General features: G+C 38.0%; 1 protein-coding gene across 6 annotated transcripts in view; it reads right to left on the bottom strand.

Annotated features, from left to right (window-relative positions):
• MSH3 (mutS homolog 3) overlaps nucleotides 1–14,601 on the bottom strand; it is a 185,460-nt gene that overhangs the window by 139,532 nt on the left and 31,327 nt on the right. For all 6 annotated transcript variants that reach the window (XR_008618074.1, XM_007113660.3, XM_007113661.3 and 3 more), the window contains exon 8: nucleotides 13,340–13,506. Coding sequence is in view for 5 of the 6 variants with exons in the window: in XM_007113660.3 (XP_007113722.2) it covers nucleotides 13,340–13,506 (167 nt within the window). In the remaining variant the exon portion in view is untranslated. The remainder of the gene's footprint in view (nucleotides 1–13,339; nucleotides 13,507–14,601) is intronic.

Here is a 14,601-nt window from a genome sequence, read left to right as displayed (position 1 = left end):
TGCACTCACTAAGCTCCTGGGGCAAAGACAGCACCACACACGAAAAGCCCAAGTTTTCCACTTTTGAGGCTAGAAGAAAGACACCTATAAACACTTCACATCACCGAGGCCCCGGGGGAAGAATGAATTCCACTATTGTTTCCAACATTTAGCCAGTATTTAACTCTGGAATTGTTCTTTAAAAAAAAAAAAGTGCTTTTTATCCATGTATTTGCAGAGAATTGTAAAATATCAGCATTTTGACAAAGGTAGTATTTTAGTATATAGGATAATGGCAAAACTGAATAAAACACATACCCTTTAAGTAAAATCTTTGCATTGTCAGTACAGAGGGAAAGATAAAGTGAAAGGAAACAAGCAAGCAAGGAGGGAGAGAGAGGCTTCTCTCCTTTTACAGGCAAAAATACTTTAATGCTCACAGGGCCTTGGAACTAACCTAAGGATGCCCTTTCTTCTGCAGCCCCAGAAAAATGACAGAATGTGTTGAGAGGCTAAGTTCTGTGTCTCTCTGTAGCAATAAGTAGGTGGGAAGGAGGTAGGCTATGACAATCAACCTGCAGGCCAGGCTGTTCCCACTGTTCTCCAGAGGGGAGAAGAAATAGGATTTTATTCTCTATGGGTGGGCAATCTCTTGTCTTGCTCAATTTAATCACCCACAAGTAAACTCTGTGATATCCGGGGGTTGAGAGTTAAAAGTTACATAAAGACTGTAAAGTATCCTTACCGATACATAAATGACTGCCTGACTTGGCAACCAGGAATTGCTTAAAAAGGGCAGGAATCACTTTATCAAGTACTTCCAAACTCCCAATATTTTAGTCAGAAGCAAACTAGTTTTTACATTCCTACTTGCAAAAATTATATCTCAACAGTATTAAACACCTGTCACTTAGTGGCTTATTGGAACCACACACATTTATTATCTCACAGTTCTGTAGGTCAGAATTCTAACACTGGTCTCACTGGGCTGAAATCAGGGTATTGACAGGGCTGTGTTCCCTTTCTGAAGGCTCTGGGAGAGAATCTGGTTCCTTGCCCTTTCCAGTTTCTAGAGGCAGTCTACGTTTCTCGGCTTGTAGCCTCTTCCTCCATCTTCTGAGCCAAAATGAGTGGGTCAAACACTCACAGCACATCACTCTGACTCTTCTGCCACCCCCCCTTCCACATTTAAAGGACTTGTGATTATGGAGCCCACCTGGATAATCCAGGGTACTCTCCCTACCTTAAAATCAGCTGAGGAGCGCCATTATTTCCTCTCTGTCATTTAACCTCACATATTCACAGGTCCTGGGTTTGGGACAAGGTAATCTTTGGAGACAGAAAGACAGATACATGAATATATGCATACATGCTACTAGACCACCTGCGCCTGTTTCCTCATTATAAAAAATTTATAATTTATAAATTACATAGTAATTACTATATAATAATAGTAATTACCTCAAAGGTTTGTTGTGAAGACTACATGAGTTAATATGAGTAATCATCATTGAATATACCTGGTATATAGTAAGAGCTTCACTATTTTTTACAAACTCTTTAGAATTTCTTTTTTTTTTTTGGCTGCACTGGGTCTTCGTTGCTGCATGTGGGCTTTCTCTAGTTGCAGTGAGCAGGGGCTACGCTTCGTTGCAGTGCATGGGCTTCTCATTGCAGTGGCTTCTCTTGTTGCGGCAAACGGGCCCTAGAGCACGTGGACTTCAGTAGTTGCAGCGCATGGGCTCAGTAGTTGTGGCTCGCGGGTTCTAGAGCGCAGGCTCAGTAGTTGTGGTGCACAGGCTTAGTTGACCTGCGGCATGTGGGATCTTTCCAGATCTTCGAACCCGTGTCCCCTGCATTGGCAGGCAGATTTTTAACCACTGCGCCCCCAGGGAAGTCCCTACAAACTCTTATTTCATCTTTGTTTAAACTTTTCTCTCGTTGTGCAATGTATTTTCCCAACACTTCTCTAGTTAAGTGTTGCCTCTCCTTCTAGGTCTTCTCTTGCATGATGCTTCCCTACATTGCATAAAACTGCATTTGTCTAATACAGCAGCTACTAATCACACGGAGCTACTGAGCACTTGAAATGGGGCTGGTTGGAATTGAAGTGTGCTATAAGTGTAAAATACACATTGGATTTCGAAAACTTTGTAAAAAGGAATGTAAAGATTTAATATATAAAAAGGGATGTAACAGTTATATGTTGAAATGATATTTTGGATATACTGAATTAAATAAAGTATATTATTAAGATTAATTGCACCTATTTCTTTTTACTCTTTAATGTGGCTACCAAAAATTTTAAATTACATATGTGATTCACATTACATTTCTACTGAGCAGTGTTGCTCTACACAGAATTATCCTCTCCCTCTCATGTACTCTCTTAGTATTTAGTTTGCTTTCCTATCACACACACTATATAATCTACATTGTACTGCAGCGATTTGTATACGTGCTGGCTTTCCAAGTAGACTGGTAGCCTTTAATGGGCAAAGGTCATGGATCTTCTAATCTCAAGAAGATTCAGGGTAACTGTACAATAACTGTGAAGCTGAATGGAAAGGGAAACATTATTTAGCTAATGTGTTTTGTATACCTTACCTGATTCATTGTTAACAGGATATACCAGAAGTCAATCTGTCTTTGAAGCAACTTCTTCTCGGGTTAAATACGTGATTAGGATGTACAGCAAATGGCAAAACAAAGTTTCATAAAACAATACTTAGCTTATTACATACAACGCACCCATCTATCGTTGACTCTACACTACTGTATTTCTTTTTTTTAAGTGGTAATTGCAACCCATAAGATTGTTTTCATAGTCCGCTAATGATTTGTGACCACAGCTCAAAAAGCACTGCCTTGATGGGTGGGTCAGATGCAGGCCTCCCTGGCTGGACACAAACCATCTTAAAGATGTCATGTGATACTCAGCACTACCCTGATCTCAATGGCCCCACCAGGTAAGGACTAACCCTGTGATGTGGTCATGGTCCAACATGGCCATCAGGGAAGACACAGAGATCCACTCATCATGAATTCTTTTCTCCACCAGGCTTCCTGTTAGGGCTGGGGGTAATTTAGTACACAATCTAGTACAGTGTGTTCAGGGCCCATGTCCACTCCCAAGAGATGGAGAGCCCAGCTCAGCATGGCCAAGAGAGTTGATCAGAGCTGAAGGTACAAAGTAACAGAAAGAGCTCGTGATGGTGCTGAGGGAAAGAGTCCTAAGAACTTGTCAGAGTTTTCTGAGCTGCTGTTGTGTGAAGGGGCTCCCAAGCAAGCCTGGAGAAACGCCATCAACCTCAGCATTATGTATATTAAATCAAATTATATATTGAATCAAATACTAGACAGGTATTTTCTTTAAAAAGGTGAAGGGAGGAGGGGTAAGGAAGGGAAGAGGAAAAGGGAGGTAGGGAAGAAAAATGGTAGAGGGAAAAGGCAAGCCAGGACTTCCAGACTTTTATTGCTCTAGGGATGAAGACTTGGGTTAGTGGTTAAAAAGAATCCACAAAAAGAGGATGGGAGGGAGAAGAACTTCCTGGCCTGAAAATAAGAGGTAAGGGAATAATTTTAGAGTAATCAACAAAAATAATGGAAATTAGAAAGATATCTCCTTTCAGCAGAAAGGTTTGACAGGAAGGAGTCATTGAAAAGACTAATGGATAAGTCTGCGACCACAAAGGCTCCGACATAAGCAAGCCTGGTGGGGAGGCGGGGTGCGCTTTGAACTAAGGTTTTTATTTAAGTTAGACAGTGAAAGGAAGCTTTGTTAGAAGGAAAGAAAGTGATATGAATCTTTGAACTATGAAGAGGGAAAGGGAAGAAAAATAACTGAAGAGATCCTAAGGACAGACGGCTACCTTTTTTAAGAGTTCAATTAACGAGATTTTTGTATTTCATATTGCTATTAGGTTACATCTTAATGATGGCAGGAGGCGGACTTATCAACATCAAATAGGACGGGAGATCTAGTGAGCTTTGCCACTAATTACCTTGGTGATCATGTAACTTCAGAATAAAATGTTTTAGTTAATTAGGAGACTTTATGAAATTAAATCTCCAACCCCAAACGAACAGGTGATTTACAAAAATCAAGTAACAGTAGTAGAACAATTCTGCACATCTCACACAATTGCTTCCCAACTTTCTGTTCAAGTGAACTGGCCCCACCTTGGGAGTTCTCTGTAGTAATCACTCCTCCAGACTCCTCAAATTCTGTTTTTTCCTATTCGACTACTATCAATAAACCTATAACATGTACACCCCATTATTCTTTTAAAATAGAGATATTCCTGAGGAGTTACACTCAATGAAAATGCACAAAGACGCTCACTATTTAGATAAACCACACAGCAAACACTCTTGTAGAATATCTATTAATTTATTGTGTTTTAAAATCTGGATTTTCATATATATGAGTTAAAAGTGCTACCCATTAAGGGCTTCCCTGGTGGCACAGTGGTTAAGAATCTGCCTGCCAATGCAGGGACACGGGTTCGAGCCCTGATCCAGGAAGATCCCACATGCCGCAGAGCAACTAAGCCCCTGCGCCACAACTACTGGGCCTGCCCTCTAGAGCCTGAGAGCCACAGCTACTGAAGCCCGCGCGCCTAGAGCCCGTGCTCAGCAACAAGAGAAGCCACCGCAATGAGATGCCCACGCACCGCAATGAAGAGTAGTCTCCACTCGCCGCAACTAGAGAAAGCCCGCGTGCAGCAACAAAGACCCAACGCAGGCATAAATAAATAAATAAATTTTTTTAAAAGTGCTACGCATTAAAAGTCCTAGCTAGAGATGTAAAAACTATCTGCACCAAGAAAACTACTGAAAATACAATGGCATTTCTACCAGAGAAGGAATTAATATAATTTTTAAAAGGAAATCAATATAAAACAGATTTTTAATATATTAAGACTTCCTCTTTAAATGTTTGCCTTGAGACACATTTTCCTACTGTGTATTAGATTTATTTTTGCTACTTAATCTACTACCACAATCAATATTCTAACTTTGAATTTTCTAAATAGTGAAGTGAAATTATTATATAATAAACATAATGAAACAGAATGAAAAAGGAGCCAACTTTACATTTTATCTTCTACTCTAGAAACAAGGAATAAAGAAAATAAGAAAAACAGAACAGAAAGAGAAAAAAACAAAAAAAAGATTTCCTATGAGCATCAGAGTAGAAAAAGTTTTAAGTGCCAGAGATGAGGTTGGAACCTTGCTGTCAAATGATAGGAAATTAATATGGTCTTCCCAAAATGAGTTGGCTATCCTCATACCATTTAAATACACATTTACCATCATATATCCTGTACGAATTTCCAGCTACTACAACAATCCCTTCAAGTTTATCAAACCCAATTCATTTTTCCTAAGAAAAACAAACAGGAAATATTCATTATTCTCCTTATTCCAAAAGTTACTTGTTTAGTCATTCACTCATCAAGCATTTATTAAGTACCTACTATATTCAAGCTACTATCATAGGTCCTGGGGACACAAAAGATTATTATGACACAGTTTCTGCCACGAGCCATCCCTTCTCGGTCTTTTTCTGAGGATACTCTTAATCCAACCCCTCCTTAAGATTGCTCTCTCTCCACTGTTCCAACCTTGATTCTCTTTCAGTTCCACTTTACACAATCTTTCTCTCCAAACCCCACATCTGTCCTGCCTTAGGCTGCTACACTCACCCTGGCAGGGCAGCCAACCGAACTAGTTTCTTTTCCCTGAGAAAGCCACACTCTCGCAAACCCCCATCAGCCTGGCTGTCATTCTCGAGTCTCAATTCTGGCATACTCTTCTGGGAAGCCTCGCTTAACTGCATAGAAAAAGCTTCGTGTTCTTATGCTACCAGTGACTCTATAAGACCATAACATTTGGCACTTTTGTTATAACTGTTCGTTTCCATGACTACCAGCCCTGTAGACTGTAAGAATCTGGAAGGTAGGGACCTTACTCATTTTTGTATCTTCACCATCTAGTAATAAGCTTGGCACACAATAAATATTTTTAAGAATGAATGAATGAATGGATGGATGAATAATAATGTGCAAATCAGAGGATGGATCAAAAGGTGAGAATCCACTGCAAACATCTATCAATACAAATATTTCTTAGGGATAAGAAAAGAATAATCAATCAGAACTTACTGCCAGCTATCTAAATTAATAAAATAAGCTTGAAAGTGTAATAAAATACCTCAATTAGAAAGGTCAACTGCTATAAAAAATGGAGACGAGCCCAACTCCAGGGAGCTTAAATGCCCTTTCTGGACCTCAAATACATCACCTGTATTTCTCTTAAACTCTGGTTTGGATTTTTTTTCATTCAAGCAATGGTCCCATTTATACTGGATTTAGCTCTAACACTCATACAGAACCTAAATGACAAGAAGCAGATAAACATGACATACACTGCCCCTAAAGTGTGCTCCAGCATGTTACCCCTACCTCAGTCATTCCCCCTCCACCTTCAAGAATGTTCCCACATCTGCAAGTACATCACTACTACAACTCAGTAGTTTTTGGTAAACCAACCCACTGTTTTTTCAACACAAATACCAACTTAAGAATCTTCCTATGCCGTAAAAATTTATGAAATCACAGGTTTGATTCACTAATTATACATTTTTAATATACCTTAAATAAATATTTAACTATGAAAGTAAAAAATATTTGTGAACTGCTTGAAATTCTATCAAGTAAGTAAACCAAGTGTGACTCGGCTCCACCAGTGGTGGCCAGTGCCCAGAGTCACCCACTCCCAACCTTCCCTGTTCCAGGGCCACTCCTCTTTTGACCTAAGACTCTACACCTGATTTATGCCCTTCTCCAGGCTCTCTGAATTCACTTGGTTTTGAGTTTCCTTCAATTCCTTTCAAATTTTAACTTAAATACTTAATTTTTTTTTTTGGTAATAAGCAATAAAGGAGAAACTTAATAAAAAGCTAATATGACTTAATCCTCGTGAAAGCACTCTGATGGAGGACTGGTAAAACTTCACTACGGTTATTTTTTGTCTGCTCAGATTGTTAATTCACCAAAGAATGGAAGAAGGACTTTCCCCATTGGTTGTGCTTTTAAAAATATTCTAACATGCTAGGGCTTCCCTGGTGGCGCAGTGGTTGAGAGTCCGCCTGCCGATGCAAGGGACGCGGGTTCGTACCCCGGTCCGGGAAGATCCCACATGCCGCGGAGCGGCTGGGCCCGTGAGCCATGGCCGCTGAGCCTGCGCGTCCGGAGCCTGTGCTCCGCAGCGGGAGAGGCCAGAACAGTGAGAGGCCCGCGTACCGCAAAAAAAAAAAAAAAAAAAAAATTCTAACATGCTTAAACTTTAGGTGATAGCAAAACAAATTTTCAACTGTTTTCAATTATAAAAAATTTGAAAATGGAGTTTTCTTTTTCCCTGAGTCAGACTCACCCCACATACAAAACTACCTTAAAGATTTGCACATTGGATTATCAACATAATCCAAGTGCTTTTTAAATTTTATTTTAATTAAATTAAAGTAATATCAAGGAAGCAAAGTTCATTCATACTCAGAACAATCTCTAAAATAAGATCTTGATTAGAAGCACTTCTGCTCTGGGAAAGAGGAGTAAACACACTTTTCCCTCTTTCTCCTGCTGAGTACTCCCTGGACATTATACATAAAACAAATAGAAGACACTCTGAAAGGCGGATAGAAAGCAGACCAGCAGGGAACTCAAGACCTGAGGAGTGATACAGAGGTGAGTCCCCTGAGTTTACTTTTGCCACATATATCCCAGCCTTGGAGATGAAGAATCTGACGATCGGGAAAGGCCAACAGGAGCAGGCAAAAAAGCTCCAACAATCCTGCTCTCCCCAAACACCCAGGAAAGGTGCAGCCGAGCAAGACAGAAAACTCTTAGACAATAACCACTCTACTCCAGCCAAACACCACAGAAAAAAAATGTGGTCCAACTCCACCCATGCTAGCAAAGGCCAAGGGGGGAACCTAGACTTCCTTTCTCACCAGACTGATAAATGGTTATCAAATGGTCACGGTTAGTTTTTAGCCAAGTATAATTTTCTAAATGTCATGCAGCTTCAGAAAATTTTAAGAGTTATTATTGAAAAATATGAACACACACCACTGACCAAATCATTTGCAACAGATGGACTACAACTACATATCCCTACCTTGTCCTGGTTCTCTACCTGGCTCTTTATCCACTCCCTTTATGTTTCTTTCTATCCTTCTTCCTCCGACTCCCAACTACTGACATTCTCCAAACTCTTTGATCTTATCCTTTTCTCTGTACACTTTTTTCTTTTACGAGAACTGTTTATTTTTTTTTTTTTATCTCAACACTCACACTAGGCCTCTTCTCTTTTATCATGCCATTCTTTGCCCAGAGACCTGACTGCCTTCCATTAGGAGTCCACACCCCTTTGCTGGATTTTAAGGTCCTTGACTCTCTCTTCCCCCAACTCTCAACATGAAAGTTCTCCTCCAATCAGAAAAGTCTCCCCACTGTCTTCACACCTCCTCTAATATTTCCAGCCTGTGGGCCCCAGAGTTCATGTCGTTTCTACACACACAACATACTGTCCTCCCTCCCCACTAGCAATTCAAAGCCCCCTGTCCTGCAAATGCCCCCATGCCAGCCAACCTCCTCCAACAGGCCTTCCTTGGTTATGTCAGGGCCCAGAAAGCTCTCCCTCTCTGTACTCAAAGTTGACCATCATCTGCTCTGCTCATCTGACTTGCCTCAAAAATCAGTTTCTTTGAGAACTAGTAAATATTAATTAATATTTGTTTATTGTTTTCTATACCTTTCCTCTTGACCAGTTTTATAAACGTATAACATCTCTAAGCTAAAGTGATCTTAACTGCAGTTAATACAGCACTTAAAATCATTACTTTCCCTTTGTTTCTCTCTATAGAGAGAATGTAAGAATGTATACATTCTTAAAACAAATGGAAAAGATAACAATTAATATAGTAAGACTAATTTCCTAAGAACCAAACTGAAATCTATAAACACACTTTACATAAATGATCTATAAAATTTTACATAAATTATCTATAAAAGATAATTCACTGAAGAAAAATTGATAGTTTATCATTATTGAGAAAGAATAACTTTAGCTTAGTACTATCTTTGACTAATAGTTATTCACTCTAAATTATCATACAATACAAATTAATTCTGTACCTAGACATATAAAAATAAAAATGAAGCTTTTCGTAGTCTTTAAATTGTTATCCATGGTATATGAAATGCTTTGGAGACCTCTTGTGGTCAAAGTTAAAAAATACAAAACAAAACAAAAAACCTAATACGTACTTAAAATGGATATTCTGTAATTCCAAGGCATTCTGCCTTTTCTCACAAAGCTTTATTATATCTTCAGTATTAATAAAATATCAACCACTAAGTGACAAAAACTGCTGGTTTTAACTTCAGGTTTATAGTGGAAGAAAAAAAAGGAATTCTAAATCTGAGACTCAAGAACCTACCCATCACTATTTAAAACAAAGAAGAAGATACCACCAGAAACACAAAACAAACTTTTCTCCTTGAAAATTCAATGCTATGTTATTTACTGGTAGCAAATATGGAACAGAGTTTTGGCAAGCTCTGTTCTTCATACCCTAATTAAAGGCATTCCCGATCCCCGTTGCTAACTTTTTTTTTCTTTTTTTTTTTAAATAAGGCTAGGAATTGTATTTCAGGTTGATAAAGGCTAAATTTTATGGATGTTAAAGTGGACCGATTAGCATTTAGGGAGAAATTAAGGTAGGACCACACTTCACACAGTAAAGCAAAAAGCAAAATAAAAAGTGAATTAGAAGTTGAATGTAAAAATTTTTTTTAAATAATAAATCGACTAAAAAAATATATAAGTAATTATGTAAGTGTTTTCAGAATAAGGAGCGATATGTCTAAGCATAAAAATAATGGAATGCTACCATTAAGTATGGAGGACTTAATTGGTCCAGGCAGGACACTAAAAATACAGAGAAATAGTGAATTAATATATAAGCAAAAATGTTTTTTCAAGAAAGTCAAAAAAAAAAAAAACGGAAATCCCCAAGGGCCAAAAACCATATGAAAATCATAGCTGTGGATGGGAGATGACACCATAAAGGGCCATGCACAGAGAGTAGAATATGAAGGTCCAACATACTTCTAGTAGGAGGTCCAGTGGAGCAGAGGGGAGAGGCAGTATTCAAAGAGATAATGGCTGATGGGAATAACGGAAAGAACAGCTTCCATCTATAGAGAGCTTTCTATGCTAGATGCTGTTTCAAGCACTTTGCCTTTATTTTAACTTATTTAATCCTCACAGCAATCCTATGAGGTAAACACTCTTACTTTCTCTATTTTACAGAAAAGGAAACTGAAGGACAACACAACTGAGTAATTCAACCAAAGTCACTAAGAGGAAAGCCAATTTTCGAACCCAAACCGTATGTCACAAGAGCCACACTGCTTGACCGTTTGACTTTTGACTCTCTACTGCTCCATTCTATACCTAGATGTAGATCAGCTTTAGACTACACAGAAATGTGGATTAATTGTTGATTGTTTAGTCCATTATGTGAATAAAATAAAAAATCACATGTGGTTAGTAAAAACAGGAAAAATTACATACTCCCAATGCTAACCAGAAAAATACAAATTAAAACAAGACAAAGACAGTCATCAAATTTGGTAAAACCCACATATGACACCCAAACTATCTTTGGTATGCCAAATGGCTTTTGAATCTCATTTGATGAGTAAACATTTAGGAATATCCCCAGGCGATGCTGCCTGCCAGCCAAAAAATTCCATTTTGGCAATGTCTTTGTGGAATGTTTTAATGTTTTATTGAAATTTGCCTTTATTGTTTTATAAAAATAAGTGCTTTGTGACCATCTAGAGGGGTGGGATAGGGAGGGTGGGAGGGAGACGCAAGAGGGAGGAGATATGGGGATATATGTATATATATAGCTGACTCACTTTGTTATACAGCAGAAACTAACACAACAATGTAAAGCAATTATACTCCAATAAAGATGTTAAAAAAAAAGAGAAGACTTTCTAGTTAGAATGCTGTGATTATACTGTAGCTAGAATTGAATATATCCAATATTCTGAGAATGAATAATAATCATAGTATGAGATATGATAATATAGTCTCAAATACTTTGTCTAGTTAAAACAGTGTTTGCCACCAAAATGGGATAGATAATCTATGCCAACTGAAGAATTTCCACTTGTCTAAATTAATTTATACATTTGTCTGTTGGGCATTATATCTTGTGTGATAGATTTCTAAATGATGTGCTGTTTCAAAATCTTAATGTGGTCTTCATTTCTAGCTGTTGTTCAGTAGTACTGGTTTGAATCATAGTATTCTACTAAAAATAAATCATAAATTGTGAAAATAAATAAAAGCTAAAACAAAATAAGTGGAAATCAGAAAAATGAGAGTGTTGATTCAACTGATCAACTTTAATCTCAATTACATCTAATTTAATCAAATATACACTCAGGTATAAAGGAAAATTAACAAAATCAAAGATATAAAATATGGGAAATATAGTTTTAGAAGACTATCTTTAAAATCTTTAGAGATTTTATTAACGTTTTTAGCCCTCCAAAGGCAGCATCCCTTATCAGTCTACTTGTCTGACTTTTAATTATCCAAGTTTGAACACTGTCAGAAAAGGATTAAGAACAAAATAAGGGGAATTCATGAAGAATTTTTCATCTATCCAATTGGCAGAAATTATTTCAATGATCACTTCCCATACTAGCAAGGGCTCAAACAACCTGCCTATACTATAGTGGTAGAAATATAAATTAATATTACCAATTCTAGCAAGCAATCAAGAGTTTTCTAAATGTTTATACTCTCTAACCAATTAATTCCACTTTTAGGAATTTGCTTAAGGAAATAATCAGAAATGCACACAAATATTTCTATGCATGGATATTCATCATAGCAATATTTGTAATACTGAAATAAATGAATACAATCTAACAAAAGGGGAATAAATTACTGTATGATCCACTTATATGACTGAATGTTATGTAGTTATCTTGTCTTCATAAATACTCACTGAAATATTGGCAGATGCAGTGATGTTCCCTAGAATTTGCTTCAGATAAATAATCCAGGGAGGGAGAGAGTAGAGTTATAGATGAAATGAGATTGGCTGGTTGAGAAACATTGAAGCTGGTTGATGGATTCACGGGGTTCACTAAACTATTCAGTATAATTTTGTATACATTTGAAATTTTCCATAATAAAGTAAAAAAATACATGGGGAATTACAAAAAAAACAGAATACAAACCTGATTTTGCAACATGAATCAAAGTTTATAAACAAAAAATGATGATACATATACACAAAAATAATATACCAAGATGTTTAACAGTAATTATCTGACTTATAGCTTGTTATTTTAATGGTTTTTTTTTTTAACTCTTAACTTTTCCTAAATGAACATGGATTAGTGTCACAATAAGAAAAACATATTTTGAAAGCTACTTTGAAAGAATTTCAAGTCAGATGAAAAAGGAACATTCAACTCGAAGAACAAAGAAACATACAGAACTTCACTGAATCAATTAGTTTGATTTTCCAACTGATTTGTCAACCTATTAAACATAAATCTTCGTGGGCTCTCCGGCCTAGTCTAAAGTCCAAATTCCTCAATATATAAAGTCCTCTTCACCCGAGCCCCAGCCCACCTTTTAAGTCTCTTCTCCCACCAAACTCCTTGGGTAACAGTACAGAATCTTCTCACCTAGGCACCTTCATGTCTGTCATGCAATACATCATGTTTTGGGAATCCAGTTAGGTCTCTACACATCTGCCTCTCCCATTGGATTATAAACTCTGCCAGACACATATCACAAGCACATTTTCTCCCTCCATACGCCATGGTGCCTAGCACACTGCCTCATAAATAAGAGGCGTGACCACAGATGTAGTCAATTTAACTAGTGGACTCAGCCACAAATTGAAACTTGCAGCACAAATAAGGCATTTCCAAAATTATATAAACTTTCTAAGAAATGGTTATCTGCAAAAACTGAAGATTACCAAATAATATCATTTAATAATATCATAAACCCATTAATTATCAAATAATTTCATTAAATATCATAACCCCCTTTAAAAAGAGCAACTTCTAAAAGTCTTCATTAAGGTGACATTAAGGGTCATTTTGGTTTTCTTTTTTGGAATTTCCACTACTACTGATGAAATATTTTTATAAAGAAAAATCATTTTTAACAACATTATTATCAGTTTGGGAAACAGATATAAGTTTCAGAAGCAACATGACTTTCCAGCAATGTGCCAACTCACCTAACAGCTGTGGTCTTGTGTATGAGCATCTCTGTTTGCTCTGACAAGTCTGATGGAAGCAGAAGCTCCACTGGCTGCAGGCACAATATCCGAGTTTCTAGCTCTGAACGGGAAGCAGAGTCCTGGAAACTGTCAAACACAACCTCACCTGTGGCGGGCTGCACTCCCTAAAAACAAAAATATAATGGCAGAGAAAATATATATATTTTCCCCATTGTAACTATGACACAGAATTAATAAATGTGGAAATAGTAAAGACGACACTCACAAGTATGTATTTGCATTTCTAAAATGTCTGAAAACCTGTCTGCTTTCCAAGACTCTTAAACAAGAAGTTAGACTCACCAATCTAAACTATGCTAGATGGGATTTTAGAGAGACACCCACCCTGAGTCCAACTAAGTCCTGGATCTAACGCACCAGACTGAGTGACTGTGACAAGTCACCAAACTCTCCTGGGCCTCAGGGTCTTCCTCTGTAACTGGGGATAAACCAGTCTACTTCCCTCATAGAGTTATAGTAAGGGTCAAATCAGAAAACAAATGAACACCTTCTAAGCTATAAAGTACTGTACAAATGGTGGCTGCCATTACTGAGATTAAGAAGTGATATGTTTCTAGAAATCTGGCCACCAGAGTAGGAGTAAGGTACCATTTCATTATATAAAATTAATAAATAAAAAATATAGGGGGGATGGGAATGTCTGTCCGGAAGGCAAGGTCTGGGTGGCTCACCACAGCATCCACTACACAGCTTTTCTTTCTGGCATGTTAATTTGTTTACTGGAGTCACATTCTTTTTTTTTTAATTAAAAATATTTTGGGGGAGCTGCATTGGGTCTCCGTTGCTGTGCGTGGGCTTTCTCTAGTTGCAAAAGCCTTCTTAGAATCTGACATGTTATCACTTTGGGACCGCTGGCCAGCTGCTCCTGACTTGGCCACATGAAGGCTCAGACTGTCCCAGTCTCTGAACTGAAGAGAACTAACACTATTAGCATATCACTCCCTACCATGAATGCAAGGTATTTCAATGAAGAGTATCAGGAGGACATCTACAAATCCCAGACTGGCATGTGCAAGTTCTGAGGAATGGTGGAATAACCCAATGTATCTCGGTGACCTTTGGAGACAGTTGAGACAGAGCTACAACAGGGCAGTGGCTGACACCCAACTCATAGCCCGCCTTCCCCAGCCGTGTGGCTGACGGCGTCTTGATGCGCCAGCAGGCCGGCAGGCCTGAGCCTCTGAAGTGGGAGAGCCGAA

The sequence above is a fragment of the Physeter macrocephalus genome, chromosome 8 (genome assembly GCF_002837175.3).
Source record: "Physeter macrocephalus isolate SW-GA chromosome 8, ASM283717v5, whole genome shotgun sequence".
Taxonomy (NCBI): Eukaryota; Metazoa; Chordata; class Mammalia; order Artiodactyla; family Physeteridae; genus Physeter; species Physeter macrocephalus.
Note: the sequence above shows the minus strand (reverse complement) of the source record. Positions and strands in the feature narration are given on the sequence as shown.